Source organism: Loxodonta africana, chromosome X (assembly GCF_030014295.1).
Source record: "Loxodonta africana isolate mLoxAfr1 chromosome X, mLoxAfr1.hap2, whole genome shotgun sequence".
Classification (NCBI taxonomy): Eukaryota; Metazoa; Chordata; class Mammalia; order Proboscidea; family Elephantidae; genus Loxodonta; species Loxodonta africana.
The window spans coordinates 172,005,154-172,019,498 of record NC_087369.1 but is presented as its reverse complement, the minus strand read 5'-3'; the positions used below and the strand labels follow the sequence as shown (position 1 = coordinate 172,019,498).

The 14,345-nt window shown below is 56.4% G+C and overlaps 2 protein-coding genes across 11 annotated transcripts in view; one reads left to right on the top strand and one right to left on the bottom strand.

Annotated features, from left to right (window-relative positions):
* Window positions 1-2,058: 2,058 nt before the first annotated feature.
* Window positions 2,059-14,345, bottom strand: part of LOC135228810 (heat shock transcription factor, X-linked member 3-like) — a 36,419-nt gene continuing 24,132 nt past the window's right edge. For 9 of the 10 annotated variants that reach the window (XM_064277701.1, XM_064277694.1, XM_064277702.1 and 6 more), the window contains 2 exons: window positions 8,878-14,169; window positions 2,059-8,453 (listed from right to left, as the gene is read on the bottom strand). In XM_064277701.1, coding sequence (XP_064133771.1) covers window positions 7,851-8,453; window positions 8,878-9,360 — 1,086 coding nt within the window. In that variant the 5' untranslated portion in view covers window positions 9,361-14,169 and the 3' untranslated portion in view covers window positions 2,059-7,850. The remainder of the gene's footprint in view (window positions 8,454-8,877; window positions 14,170-14,345) is intronic. The other variant, XR_010319684.1, reaches the window with a different exon arrangement.
* LOC135228812 (protein EOLA1-like) lies at window positions 5,331-6,934 on the top strand. The gene is made up of 2 exons (XM_064277703.1): window positions 5,331-5,583; window positions 6,382-6,934. Exons 1-2 carry the CDS (start codon window positions 5,331-5,333, stop codon window positions 6,603-6,605), a joined length of 477 nt encoding a protein of 158 aa, XP_064133773.1. The 3' UTR covers window positions 6,606-6,934.

Here is a 14,345-nt window from a genome sequence, read left to right as displayed (position 1 = left end):
CCCTGCTTCTCCTGCAGCCCCGCGCCACTGCTCTTAGAGTCCCGACCCAAACAGCCGACCCAATGCTCCCGCAACCCTCCCCACAGATATTCCGCCACACAGATATTCTGCCCCACAGATCCTCTCCACCACAGCCCCTTCCCGCCTTGGCTTTATTCAGCCCCGCCCCTCGCCTTAAACCTTCCGCAACTCCACCCCACAGCCTGTCACAAGCACCGCCCGAAGCCCCACCTCCGCACAGCCTGCCACTCTCCGCCCCCAGCCCCGCCCCACAGCTCCATCCGACTCCGCCTCTCGTATTTCCGCCTAGGTCGGCCCCCAGCCCAGCCCCGTAACCCCACTTCCTGTGACCCCGCCCCGCAGAGCGTAGGAACGCCTCCTCCCTGCAGCCCCGCCCCTCAGCTCAACATCCACTAACACCTCCCCACAGCACCGCCCTAGTCCTCCATCTTACTCTATTTGCATTTCTGCCTGTCTAGGTGCACCACCTACCCCAGAGAAGCCCCGCCCCGTTCCCTCGTAACCCCGCCCCCTTCCCTCCTAACCCCGCCCCCTAGCTGATCCGAGAGCCACACAACGAAGTTAATCTACCAATAGCCACGCCCCACTCTGCTCGGAGCCACGCCCAAGAATTCTTCCTCCGCGGTCACGCCCCCATGGCTCAGGCCCCGCCCACTGCTCCCGCAGTCCCGCCCATCCTTCACTCCAAAGCTCCGCAGTGCCCTACACATAGCTCCGGCTCCCCAAAAACCCGCGCTCCACCTGGGCGCCTTCGCCTCCACACACTCCACGAAGCTAGATCCACATCTCAGGCCCTGCTCCTCCTCTCTCAGCTCCGTCCAGACTCCGCCCCGATATCCCCGCAGTCCCGCCCCGTCGTCTTCCCCACAGGGGGTCCCCAAGTCTCCGAGCCTTCTCCTCCCAGAACTACACCCTTCCGCATCCCCATACCCGCCCAACAGCTCATCATCCCCACAGCCCCGCCCCCTAATGCCGGAGCCACGCCCCTCCGCCACCTTAGCCCCGCCCCGCCCCTCCGCCAACTCAGCCCCGCCCCTCCACCTCCCCAGTCCCGCCCCTCCACTTCCCAAGCCGCGCCCCAAACGCCTTCGCCACGCCCCTTTTCGTCTTCGCCACGCCCCCAGCTCCGTGTACTCCTCCCCAACTCCTTCCGACCGCCCTCCTCTGGCCCACCCACGCCAGCCTCGGCCTCAGCAGCGCTTCCTGACCACGCTGACGATACCTTCCAGGGATACTGAGCGTGTGTGCGTGTGTGCGTGCTTTCGTCATTACGTGACCGCGTAAGTGCGTGCGTGGCTTCCGGTTGGCCCTTGTCCCCTGGAAGGCGGGGCGTCAGTGGTGCCTTAACTCGGTCTCTCTCCACGATCTGTCCCCTGAGGCCGCGAAGCGCGAGCCCGCGCGGGCGCCCTTGACCCTGGGGACCAAATACTGTGGGCGCCGTTCTTCCTGGCGCGGGACCTCCCCCCGTCCCCCTCGCAAGCCTGGGACCTGAAGGCCTGAGACCCGCCCCCCAGTGACAGCCCTGGACCCTGCTGTCAGCTCCACCCTCCGCGGGATGGTACCTGGGGGCCGAGGGGTGGAAACACTTGCCTGGCAGCCGAGGTCCTGCTTCCTGTCCCTGTGACAGTGGGGGTCACGGGTCATTTCTCTCGTCTCTTCCGGGTAGGGGGGCCCACTCAGAGGAAAGGATGTCTGTGCTGCTGACTATGCCTCCAGGGTACGCTCCCCCAGCCAGGAGGAGGGACCATGCCCTGAGGGAGGTGGAGGCTGTGTTTCCCATCAGCCTCACCGCCTGGCCCCAGCCTTCAGACTTCTTCTAACCTCCACCCCTGCCGACACCTTTCTGCCCCCGCCCCCGTCACCGTCATCTAGTGCTGCTTCGAGAGAAATACCACGAGCGGATGGCCTTAACAAACAGAAATTTATTCTCTCACAGCCTAGGAGGTTAGAAACACCAGCTCCAGGGGAAGGCTTTCTCTGGAGGAAGGTCCTTGTCCTCAGTCTTCCCCTGGACTAGGAGTTTCTCTTGAGGGGGAACCCCAGGTCCAAAGGACGCCCTCTGCTCCCGGCACTGCTTTCTTTGTGGTATGAGGTCCCCCATGTTTCCCTGATGCATTCTCTCTTTTGCCTCTTGTAAGGTAAAACGTGATGCAGGCCACACCCTAGGCAAACACCCTTTACATTGGGTCAGGGATGTGACATCTATCCCACCCTAATCCTCTTTAACATAACCTAATCTTACTTCATTAACCAGGGGTGCAGATTAGGATTTACAACACAGGAAAATTACATCAATCACAAAATGGGGGACAACCACACAATACTGGCGGTTATAGCATAACCCAGTTGACACATATTTTGGGGGGAAACAATTCAATCCATGACACCACCCTTCCCCAACATTGCTGCCTTGTACTGTGGCTGTTTCTCATCATCCTTGTCCTTCTACAGGTGAAGGAGCTGAAACACGTGCAGGAACATCGCTCCTCAGCCACAAAACAGGTACTCTGTGCGCACAAGGCAGGAGGGGACTGGATCCCATCCGTTCTCACGGGCGTTGTCCTTGGGATCCTGTGCAGTTGGTGACAAGGGTCCGTCAGCCAAGGAACCAGGCGACCTTCAGGCTAGGTATAGGCCCTGATACAAGAAATAGCAACGGCCTTCCACGTGGGAGCAGCTGACCGCCCTCGCAAATAACCCAAATCCAGTGAAAACCATGGCAGGGGAACCTTGTCTTAGTCATCTAGTGCTGCCGTGACAGGAGTACCAGAAGTACGTCGCTTTCACATAGAGAAATTTATTTTTTCATAGTCTAGTAGGTTACAAGTCCAAATTCAGGGCATCAGCTCCACGGGAAGGCTCTCTCTGTCAGCTCTGGAGGTGGGCCCTTGTCATCAGTCCTCCCCTGTTCGAGGAGCTTCTCAGGCGCAGGGACCCCAGGTCCAAAGGACACGCTCTTCTCACAGTGCTGCTTTCTTGGTGGTATGAGGTCCCCAACTCTCTGTTGCTTCCCGTTCCTTTTTATCTCTTGGGAGATGAAAAGTGGTGGAAGCCACACCCCTGGGTCACTGCCTCTACCTTGGATCAGGGAAGTGACCGGAGTGAGGGTGATGTTACCATTGCACCCTAATCCTCTTAACATAAAATTACGATCACAAAATGGAGGACAACCACACAATGCTTGGAGTCATGGCCTAACCAAGTTGACACACACATTTTTGGGGGGACACAATTCACTCCATAACATTCCACCCTTTGCCCCCCTCCCCGAAATCACATCCTTGCAACATGCAAAACATATTCATCCCATCATATCATAGCAGAAGCCTTAATTCCAAATCCAAAAATTCTTCTTCACCTGTGAAATCTAAAACACAAGTTATCTGCTTCCAAGGGTACAATGGCAAAACAGACACAAGTTAGACATTTCCATTACAAATAGGAGGAACTGGCAGGAGAAGAAGGCATTAACAGGCAGCAAGCAAGTCAGCAGAAAACATTACATTAGCTCTCAAAGCTTGGAAAATAATCCACTGTTCTCTGAGACAATTTTATACAATACCCCTGCCCTCCAGACTCTAAGTACTAGCCACACTCTCCGAATTCTGAGTGGAGGCCCCTCGGCCCTGGGCTTTTAACTCTGCCTTCTAGGCCCACTGGGACGGCAACTCTATTCCCTTGGGTTTAGGTGCACAATTCCTGTAGTCCATCTGAGTGGCGACTCCACCCTTAGAAACACCAGTGGCCATGGCTCCACCCTTTGAAACCCCCCAAGGTCACGGCCATACCTTTTGAGACTGAGGCAGCTCAGCTACTTGTGTTCCCTGTCTCTTTAGCTTCTGTTTTCTCGTTTCTCGGCCTCTTGGCTCCTTGGGCCTCAAATGCCTGCATCTACCCTCCTGGGGCAAGTATTCCAAAGCTCTGTAGCTCCAGCAAGGTTGGCAAAGTCAAGCAGAAGGTTGGTGCTCAGGGTTGTCCAAGGAAGCTGAGCCCAGTGTAGAGGGAGGAAGGGCTGTGGAGGGCGTCTTAGAGACAGGCCTCAGGAGCGAGCAGAGGAAGAGGTCTTCTGAAGGAGACTGAGGCCAGGGTGGAAGAAGGAGGCGGTAGGGCAGTTGGTGTCACAGGAGCCCCGAGGAGGACAGTCTCCAGAGGGGGACAAGAGTCGGGCGAGCGAGTGTCAGGTCCTGCCAGTGCCCACGCACCAACTGAGCACCATCCCTGGAGGAGTCCCCGGCTCCTCACAGCCATCCCTGAGGCAGGGACCCATGGCACAAGAGGTGTGCACCTGAGGGAGCCAAGGACCAGAGAGATGGAGAACCCAGGCCGTGTGGGACGCTCTGGGGGTATCCCAGCCGCCTAACTCCAGGAGAGGTCACCGTCTCAGGGTGTCATAACTGCCTCCCCAGGAGAGCGGAAGGGCGGGCTGCTCAGGGAGTCCTGCTGGAGAGATCCCATCAGACGACACAGAAAGTCTCCAGGGGAGGCTGCGTGAAGTCGGGTCCCTGTGACCAGGGGCACCTCGTTTCCTGCTGCAGGGAGGGAGTGAAGGTAGCTCGGACCCTGTGGGCTCCTGTGGGGCTTTAAACTCCATTCTCTGTGGTCACGCAGCCTCTGGGCCCAGAGGTAGAAGACATATGCTTGTTAATGCCAGTCTTTCCTGCTCTGGATGGCTTGTCCCTGATGGCCTTGGGGTCCCTACAGCTCAGGGTGGGGCAGGGCCGGCTGCTGCCAGGGGACAGAAATGGTGGGGGAAAGAACTGAGGGGATGTTGCTTCAAGGGGTCAGGAGGAGAACCCCACGGGGTTTTGTGAGGTGGGGGTGGCAGGGTGTCCCAGGGCCAAGGGTGAATGTTGAGCAGCCCAGGGGAGGAGCCAGGCAGGTGGGGCCTGCAGTGCCCCCTGGGTAATGGGGCGGGAGGGAGCCCTGCAGCATCCCCACAAGTGCATGAGAGAGGGCTGAGGGCTGGAGTCCCCCTTCCCCCCCTAGGCCCAGGCCTTCCTGTGTACCCTTAGGTGACCTCTGGGCTGCCCCCACTGCACGCTGTCCTGGCTTTAACTCAGATGAGCACCAGTCACTGGATCCACACGCTCCCGTGTGTCCCACCATGGTGGGGACGCAGTGTCCCAGTGTGCATAGGGAAGGAGCAAAGGCTTTCTGCTCCCCAGTCAAAGACAGTGCAGTTTCGGGGCACGCCGGGGCCGTCAGGCCCACAGGCTGTGGCTTAGAGGCCTGGTGGGTGACTCTGGTCCACGCACGGTGCGTCCTCTTTCCCTAGCCACACTAAGAGGAGGAGCAGAAAGCTCGCGGAGATGAAGTTCGCCTGCCTCTCCTTCCGGCAGCCCTATGCCGGCTTGGTCTTGAATCGAGTCAAGACCCTGGAGACGCGCTGGCGTCCCCTGCTGAGCGGCCACTGCAACCGGACCCTGGCCATACACATCGCCCACAGGGACTGGGAAGACGACACCTGGCGGGAGCTGCTGCTGAACAGGCTGGGAATGACGCCGGCCCAGGTCCAGGCCCTGATCCAGGAGGGGGAGCGATTTGGCCGAGGGGTGATTGCAGGCAAGTGACACCAGGCCCAGCTGCTGGAGGATCCACCTTCTCTTTACTGCTGAGTGGGGTCCTGAGGGGCTGTGAGCAGCTACATTCAGAGGGCAGGGGCAGGCAACGTGCACTGGGTCGGGGGCTGACCTCGGGGGCTAGCTGGAGCCTTGTCTGCGACGGTCGGTGCCCTCGGGTCAGCCCTTGCCCTGCTCGGGGCCACAGCTCCCCACGGTGATCTGAGAGGCTAGGACAGGTCCGTTTCCACAGGTGTTGTCATGTGTGCGCATGTTTGTGTGTGCGTGTCCCTGGCAGAGACCACTGGAAGCATTATGGCTCTTAGGGCAGGTTGGATCCCCCAGCGTCCGACTGCCGGCCTAGGGTCCCAGGCCCACTCCACCCCCAGCCAGCAGCATCTTGGGCAAATCGCCTCACTTCGCGGGGGCTGAAGTTGTCCACACTGTCAGCACCTGATAGATGGTGGCCTGTGGAGGCATCGGCTTTCCTGTGAGTCCCCAGCGACCAGGGCCCCTGCCGACTGCTGCCCTGAGAATCTGGCCAGGCCCCGCACAGTCCTCGTGGGATCCTTGAGGACAGGCCCTCATCCTCCCAGCTTCGAGCCCTCCCTCGGCCTTCCCTGGCACACACTGAGCAGCATCTGGCATGTCCAGACGCTCCCTAAGGGGGGCTCAGGTCGCCGAGTTCCTTGGGGTGCTGTCATCTCAGTCCTCAGTGATTGTCACTTTGAATGAGTTTGTCGCACATGCAGGCTCGGACCTGGAAGGCAGAAACAGTCGTGTTTCTCTTGTCCGTGTGCAGGGCTCGTTGACCTGGGAGAAACCGTGCGGTTCCCCAAAGACCTAGCTCCGGAGGAGGCTGTACAGCTGGAAACCCGAGCCCTGCTCACCGATTTGAAGGACAAGTACCTGACGGCGCTCTCTAACCCACGCTGGCTGCTGCAGCCCGTACCCGGGAAAGGAGGCAAGGATGTCTTCCAGGTGGACATCCCAGAGCATCTGATCCCCTCGGGGCAGGAGGGGTGATGAGGCAGGACCCCCGAGAGGGACAGGACCGAGGGGCAAGCCTAATGCCTTCACCACTGTGACTCGGATACTTGAACCTCTTGAAATCCCAGTCGCCTCTACACCAGAGAGCAGGCCCTGCTCTGTGCTTTCCTGTGACTGACTGCCCCGCTCAAATGGGTGGTGGGGAGGGTGGGGCTCTCCTGGGGAGGTGTCTCTTTGTGCTCCTGGACAATGTCTCAAGGACTTTGTCCTCTACCAGGAAACGTCTGGGCAGGGCCACTATTTGGGTACACTGATGTCTGCATCATGCAAATAAATACACGAAGAAGACTGTTTAGCATCTGGGGGCCCCCTTGTCCCCCTCCTCTCTCTTCCCTCTGGTGAAACTGGAAGACTGTGGAGCAGCATCCGGGGGAGCTCGTGAAAGGCTGGGGTGGGGCCTGAATGTCACCTGCGCCTGGGCAGCCGTTGTGACCTCCTCCCCAATGAAGAGAACGTCTGAACTGACGCAGCGGCTACGTCCTCTGCCAGCTCCCCGTGCTCGGTTGGACAGTGGATTTGCTTAGTGAAGTACACACAGCACACACGTTTGCACAGCTCCTTCCCGTCCCTAGAGATGATCCCAAACAGCGCTCCTAGAGCTTGCCTTTGCACAGTGAGAAGTCTGTAGTGGGATTTGTTTTACCATTTCCGAGCACGCTTTCTAGTGGTCATTGTCTATGAGGGTGAGAGGCTGTTTGCCCCGGCCTTGGCTGCAACAACCCAGCTCTCCTGAGCCACAATGACGTGCTGGTGTGACCCTTGGCAGATGGGGTGGCCCTGGTTTCAGGGGCCCTCTTTGGAGCTAGGGACACTCAGCTGCAGGCCAGAAACTCAGGGGACCCATGATCCAAAGACTGCCACTTCCAGGACATCAATGGTGTCAGCTGACACCCTTGTGAGGCAGCAGCAAGTCTGGCTTGTCACCTGCTCAGCAGGCGGAGCTCAGTGACCAGAGCTTCGAACTGGCCCTCCCCACTCCCTGCAGAACCCTGTGCTAAGTGTGAAGATGCTGCCGCTGGAAAGGAAACGGTCAGCAGCGCGGTCCAGGGCCCAGCTGGAGATGACTGTCAGCCTCCTGCTTCCACCGATGAGACGCCTTTAGTGTGGAGGGCTAGAGACAACACAGACTGGCAGTTCTCATTAGGTCATTTATTTACCCTTACGAAAGCCGAAAATAGGTTCCTGGTTAGAAAATGGCTCTCCTGACCAGGGCCTGGGGGCCTACGGTGCCTGCTCATCCCTGAACTGTTCGCAGATGGAACAGTGGTAGTCCGAGGGGCTGTCCCCCTGGGGGTCGGAGGGTTCCTCGGGAGCCATGACCGACAGGCCTGCCAGCAGGATGGAGTAGCAGGCATTGTACAGGGTCATGACTGAGGACGGATCAGAGTAGCCCCCAGGCTCGGTGAGCGGCTCCCCCTCCCCCACCATCCCGGCGCTGACCTGGGGCTCGAACATGTCACGGTGAGAGGTGCTCTCCCAGCTGGGCACGCTGCACTGGGCGAGGGGAGGCTGCTCCATGGAGGCCTCGGCCACACTGCTCACCGACGAGATACTAGAGGACCTGACGGATGGGGTGGGGCTGGGCCCCAGGACGTCGGGAGGGTTCTTCGGGGACGCCTCCTTGCTTTCCTTAATGGCGTTCTTCTGCTGGATTCGAGCCGAGTGTCTGGTCGCTGCCAGCTTCTTCCTCTTGGGAGGCGGGGCCGCGGGGGCAGGCAGGGTGGGCGCCTTGGCTGGCTGAGCGCTGCCCTCGGCTTGGCGTCGTCTCTTGATGTTTTGGAGGACCAGAGGCTGGTCCCTCTTAAAGTTGCAGTTGCGGTAGACCTGAAACACAAGGGACGTGTCGGGCATCCTGGGACCCCAGAGTCATCCCCACCCCCTGCCCCGAAATCCTGGTCTCCTTGTGCTCTGCAGAATATGTGTTTTCTAAAATGGCTGTATAGTTTTCCCATACCCTAAATCAGGGGCTCTCTAAAGGGAAATATATTCACAGATGGACCCGTGACTGTGTGATCTCACAGGACCTGGCCTCTTGGAGTTGGTGGTGGCACTACAGGGCACCTCTAAGGGAGCTGCAGTTTAACGTCAACACCTATAGGTTCAAAGCGGACATTCTGGACTCTCAGCAAATAATGTCTCGTGTGAAAAACCTCATCCTGGAACATAAACCCTTTCGGTCTGTCCCTCACCCCGGCATACTACAAAGATGGTCGAGGACCAACATGGGACACAGGTGCTTCTACTTTACCATCACTTTTGTCTTCCCCAGAGCCTTGCTGGGGCGGATTTTGATGAAGCCGTGGAGGTTAAGCTGTCGATTGAAAGCCTTCAAGCTGTCCGTTTCAAAAATTCTCTCTGCACCTCTGCGGCGAAGGACTTCCCTCTGGAAGAGGTCCTTCTCGATGATCACCGTGTTCCCGCTGTCGCTCCAGCGCACGGACTTGAACGCGTCGTTCTCCACGATCATCCACAGCTTCCTTGGGAAGGCGAGCTGGAGAGCGTCACTCTCTTCTACCTGGACAGCTGCGCCTGGTGTTGGGCCCTCTGGTTCCAGCTTGTCCGGGGAGCCTGCGTCTTCGCTCGTGTCTCGGCCACCATGCTCGTCCAAAATCTCCCCGGAAGCCAGCTTTGGCTCAGGGACAGGATTCGACGGGACCCCTCCTTCTGGCTTGTCACCAACAGATGGGGCCAGGTTGACTTTGTATCTCTTTCTACAACCCTGAGCCGCCATGGAACTAAGCTAGCATCAGGAGCACTTCGTACCCAAGACCGTACCACTGTCGGATCCAGTCACCAATGCCTTTGGTCAGAGCGGGGATGCCCAGTAAATAGTGCCCACACTGTTCTAGAGTCTCCGTGGTGAGGTAACTGGCTGCTGAGGTCATCGTCCTGTGATGTCACAAAGCAGGCTCATGGGCACTCAGGGACAGGCAGCCCTGGCCAAGTGGGGGAGGGGCCGGGTGGCAGGGACCAATTTCTTCTTTTTTCAAAGTGTGGAAAGACTGAGTTCAAATTCCCAGAAAAGCCCCCCACCTACTGACAGGCACATTGTTTTCGTGGGGCCAGACCCTAGATGAGTAAAGAAAGCACGAACCCATCTCCACCCCACCTTCAAAACAGGGGAGGCTGAGAAGGCCAGCCCTTGGTTAGTCCTAGCTTGGCACCTCCAAGTATACCTGGGTTGCAGGGTTCCCTGGTGTCTCTGTAGCTCCCAGAAGATGGCAGTTGCTAGCGGCTAGTTGGCCTATTCTCCACCACGTGCCCTGTACCCCTCTTTCCTGTTGTGGGCTCCCCCTTCCAGCTGCCCTTGCCAGTTGGCTGGCACCACTCAGGAAAAAGTCCTGTTTTACTGCCACTCTGTCAAAATGTCCCCATGCAGCACCAGCCTGAGCGCAGCGGGTTGCTCCCAAAGCACCGTAGGCTCCATGACTGGATACCCACAGTGTGTGTTGCACTTGGAGTCTCCCGTTGAGTCGCCTCAGCTCCAAGACTCGTCCCACTGCAGATGGCAGCAGGTTGTCTGATCATTACCATTTCTTCCCCAAGGATACTGTTCCTGTGGCCCAAGGCCCACCCATTTAAGGAGTACCTGTGTTTGACTGCCCCTTCCACATCCCCTGCCCCAAACACTTCCTCTCAGTGGCCGCCTTGGCTCTGTCTCTAAAGCTGCAGCCCCTTCCTTCAGGAGGAGTTGTGACTGGGCTTTCCGCCCACATTTCTCCCCTCCCACGTCCACTCTGGGTCTCCTTTGGGACTTCCTCTTTCAGTGACCTGATTTGAGTTTGAGTGTGTGATGCGCCACGTCCACTCTGGGTCTCCTTTGGGACTTCCTCTTTCAGTGACCTGATTTGAGGTTCAGTGTACTATGCGCCAACTTGCCAGCCCCGTTCTCCCTACCCCGGGAGCTCGTCCACCCCTCTCCGAGTCCTTCTCCGCCATTCCCATGATTGCAGGGTGCACGTGCAATGATCTTGTTTGCTGTGTGTCAGATGCTTTTCACAACGTCTACTGTACACAAACTCAGACCCACGGGCATTCCTACATGCTTACCTAAAACCAACCAAACCACTCCTGTTGCCTTCAAGTCCATTCTGACTCATAGCTACCCTACAGGACAGAGTAGAACTGCCCCATAGAGTTTTCAAGGAGCGACTGGTGGATTTGAACTGCCATCCTTTTGATTAGCAGCCCTATCACTTAACCACTACGCCAACGGGGTTTCCACATTCTTAGCTAGACGGGACTAAGGGAAGCCAATGTGAAAATCCCCACCAATGTGTATATGAGCCTAGGGGAAACACCGAATGAGAGTGCGGGTACAAAACCCAAGGGCAAATCCTCATAGGCCCCAGGTGACGTGGTTCTGCAGTGTGTTTGGTGATACATGCTCCCTGGCCTTTGTGGACAATTTGTTCTCAATATTCACTTTCTAGGGAGGGAGTGCGGCTGCAAGGCCCCGGAGTGAAGGGCCCCTGGTTCCTGTCCCAGCTCTGCAGTGAGTATTACTCACTCCTACTTAGTTTCTAAAAGAGGGTACCAAGAGGGCTTGGAGAGAGAATCTCTCAAGGTACATTTCACTGCCAAGGCCTCTCAGCCTTCACCATGCCTCCACTCCACAACCCAGGATGGCCCGCGAGAGGCTTCTTGGCTCGTGTCTCGGCCACCATGCTCATCCAAAATCTCTCTGGAAGCCAACTTTGGATCAGGACAGGATTCGACGGGACCTCTCCTTCTGGCTTGTCATCAACAGACGGGGCCAGGTGGACTTTGTATCTCTTTCTGGTACCCTGAGTAGCCATGGAACTAGGCTAGCATCAGGAGCACTTTGCATTTGTACCCAAGACCGTACCACCATCGGGTCAAGTCACCACTGCCTTGGGGATATGTGCTCTGAGGCTAAGAATTTAAGTGGGGAAGACTGGAGGCATTCTCGAAGGAGGTGCCTAGAATCTTCAGTTAAACAGCCAGCTTCCGTCAGTTACGGACCACAGGGCTTTTTCTTAAGCAAGCTTTTCTTAAGGACAGAAGGGAAAGTTTCATGTGGCCTAGGCAGTCCGTGAACTCTACAGAAGACCTACGTGGAGGGATTTGGCCATCGGTGGCACGGAAGGTCATTGGTGGGGAGGAAGACAACTTGGGAAACCACAGTTGATGGCCTTCAGTAAAGCACAAGTTTTGGCTTTGACTTGCACACACTGTGTCCTATGGCTTCTGCCAGACCATTGTTCCCTGACATTCCTCGTCGTTCTAACTGTCACAGGATGTCTGTCCACTGGGAGGAAGAGTCTGTTATGGATTGAATTGTGTCCCCCTAAAATATGTGTGGTAATCCCTAACCCCTATACTTGTGGTTAGATTCCTGGTGGTGCAGTGGTTAAGAGCTCAGCTCCTAACCAAAAGGTATGGCAGTTCAAATCCACCAGCTGCTCCGTAGAAACTTTATGAGGCAGTTCCACTTGGTCCTGTGGGGTCGCTATCAGTGGGGATCCACTGGATAGCAACGAGTATACCTGTAGTTATAATCCCATTTGGGATCTCTTTGTCAGTCGCTACAAACCACCAGCTGACGTTCCATCTGAGCTCCCATCCCATGAAAAGGCAGAGGCACCATGGTGGGCCACACAGCAATCAGGGAGAGACTTTGCTTAAATATGAGGAATCCTTGGCTGCTGATGAGCCCTGGCCATGCAGAAGAATCCCTGAAATCCGATCCCTGTGGGGGGCCATCTTGGAACACCCCCCCAACACTCTGCTGAGTCTCATGAGCTGCAGCAAAGGTGACATGGTCTCACCTAGGCAACTGTGGAGACTTGATGCCGTCCCTATTTTCCTCCTGTCCCCTTAGGCTGTACCTGGAAGCCAACTAGTGCTAAAGGGTTGTTCCCAACATACCCCCGCAACTGCAGATGCTTCTCTGAGACTGGCTGAGCCCACACTGAGTTTCCTGGACCACCTGTACAACAAGCTCCACACGGTGCATGTCAAAAATGAGCAACTGCTTCAATGAACAGCTGAGGGACCTGGAATACTGAGCTGAACTTCTTACACACCACGCAGGCACAGCGACACCACCCATTCACCCTGTCCCCCCAAACAAGGACAGCTTTGCCGGAGTTCAGTGTCAGGGGAGGAGCTGTTTATAGGGTTCAGTTGTAGCCCAAACAGTCCACCTAGCAGTGGCCTCCTTTGAAACTCCTCCTGGCCTCTCCTGAGTGAGAACATCAACCCTCCTCTCTCCTTCCTTTAAAAAACACTACCTTTCTTTTCAGGCTGAAGGGTCTCCTACCTGTAAGAACTGGTTTCTCCCCTCCTCTGCTCCACGACTATACCAGCAGTGCTTACAGAAACCACTCTCAGAATGAAAAGCACGGGATTCAGGCTAAAGCGTTCTTGTCACCGCAGACCAAAATCTGCAGACTTGGAGCTACCCATGATACCGTTCTTCACGTTTCGTCTCTGACCACCTTCTGTAGGGTTCCAGTTTCAAACAGTGCTTTGTGATTTTTGGCAAGCCAGCGGTCCCTGGAGGTTGCGACAGCGCAGACCGTTTCTCACTTGTGGTGGCTGTCCTGGTAGTAGCAGCTGCTCCATCCGAGGAGAACCTCAAGTGGGTGAATGGCCGTGTCCATCTCCAGTACAAGCTTGTAAAAAAATACTTTAACGGAGTAGACTGTTCAGAGTAGGACTGCACACAATATGTCACAATGCTAAAATATATGTATAAATACTATACAGCCATGGAGTCACTGCATGAGAAAGGGCTTGCCAAGGAGGCTTTAAGGAAAACCTGCCGTGGTCCTGCCCCAAGAGCAAGGCCTTCGCGGGTAGGGTGCTGGGAGCGAGGCCTGCAAGGCATACAACCAGTGGGCAACAGGGACACGTGGAGAGCTCCTACTGTCTATGCGCGGCAGGAGAAGTCTGGGCCACACGTCCTGGCAGATGTGCTTTCAAAACGCTGTGATCCTGTTTAGCATTTTACCCAAGAGACACGAAGACCCCCTTCCTGGGCCTCAGCGTCCACCCCCAAGGGCAATGAGCTAGCTCCTCAGGCCCATGTGGAAGTCAGTTTCTCCTGCTCTCCAGGGCACACTCTCCATCAAGCATGCTTACCCTGACACCCTCCACACCACTTTGTCCAGGCCCCTCCTCCTCTGTGGCACGTGGTGGGGAGTCACAGATAGGCTTTGAATGCAAACAAGGCAGGAAATGACAGTCCCCAGGGTCCCAGCTCCAGTTCCAGCCCTGGGTGGAGGGTGCACACAGAGGCAGAGGGGAGATGAGGAGTGTGTTTCCGATCCACCGACGTCCTCCCCGGAAAGAAGGGCCTTTAATCTGGCATTTCGATATTTAGCTTGGGAGAAGGGAGCACATACTTTCCAGGGCTCTGTGTAACAACTACCCTGGCCTTCTTTCGAAACATAGGAGCAATTTTAGGAGGTTATCTTTGTGATGAAGGTCATATGAGATGTTTCCGTATTCTCTTAAAAATGGGAAAATTTCAAGCAGAAACTGACAGAAATCTTCCGAATACCGAACCACCCTGAAAAATAAGAAAACACTTTTTCAAAAACTTGGTTCAAGTGAGTTTCACATAAATTTTCTTTCCCGACCGTGAAGTTGCACTGCTGTGCGGTAATGCTTTATTCTGATGCCCCAGAAACAAAGACTGAACCCGGACTGAAAACCTGGAACTTGACCAGGCCCTCCAGGTGACCC

What these genes read in the sequence shown, in the direction of transcription:
- LOC135228812 (XM_064277703.1), top strand. Translation starts at nt 5,331, where the DNA reads ATGAAGTTCGCCTGCCTCTCCTTCCGGCAGCCCTATGCCGGCTTGGTC. An exon ending in TGGCCGAGGGGTGATTGCAG is followed by an intron (nt 5,584 to 6,381) that starts GCAAGTGACACC and finishes GTCCGTGTGCAG; the next exon opens with GGCTCGTTGACCTGGGAGAA.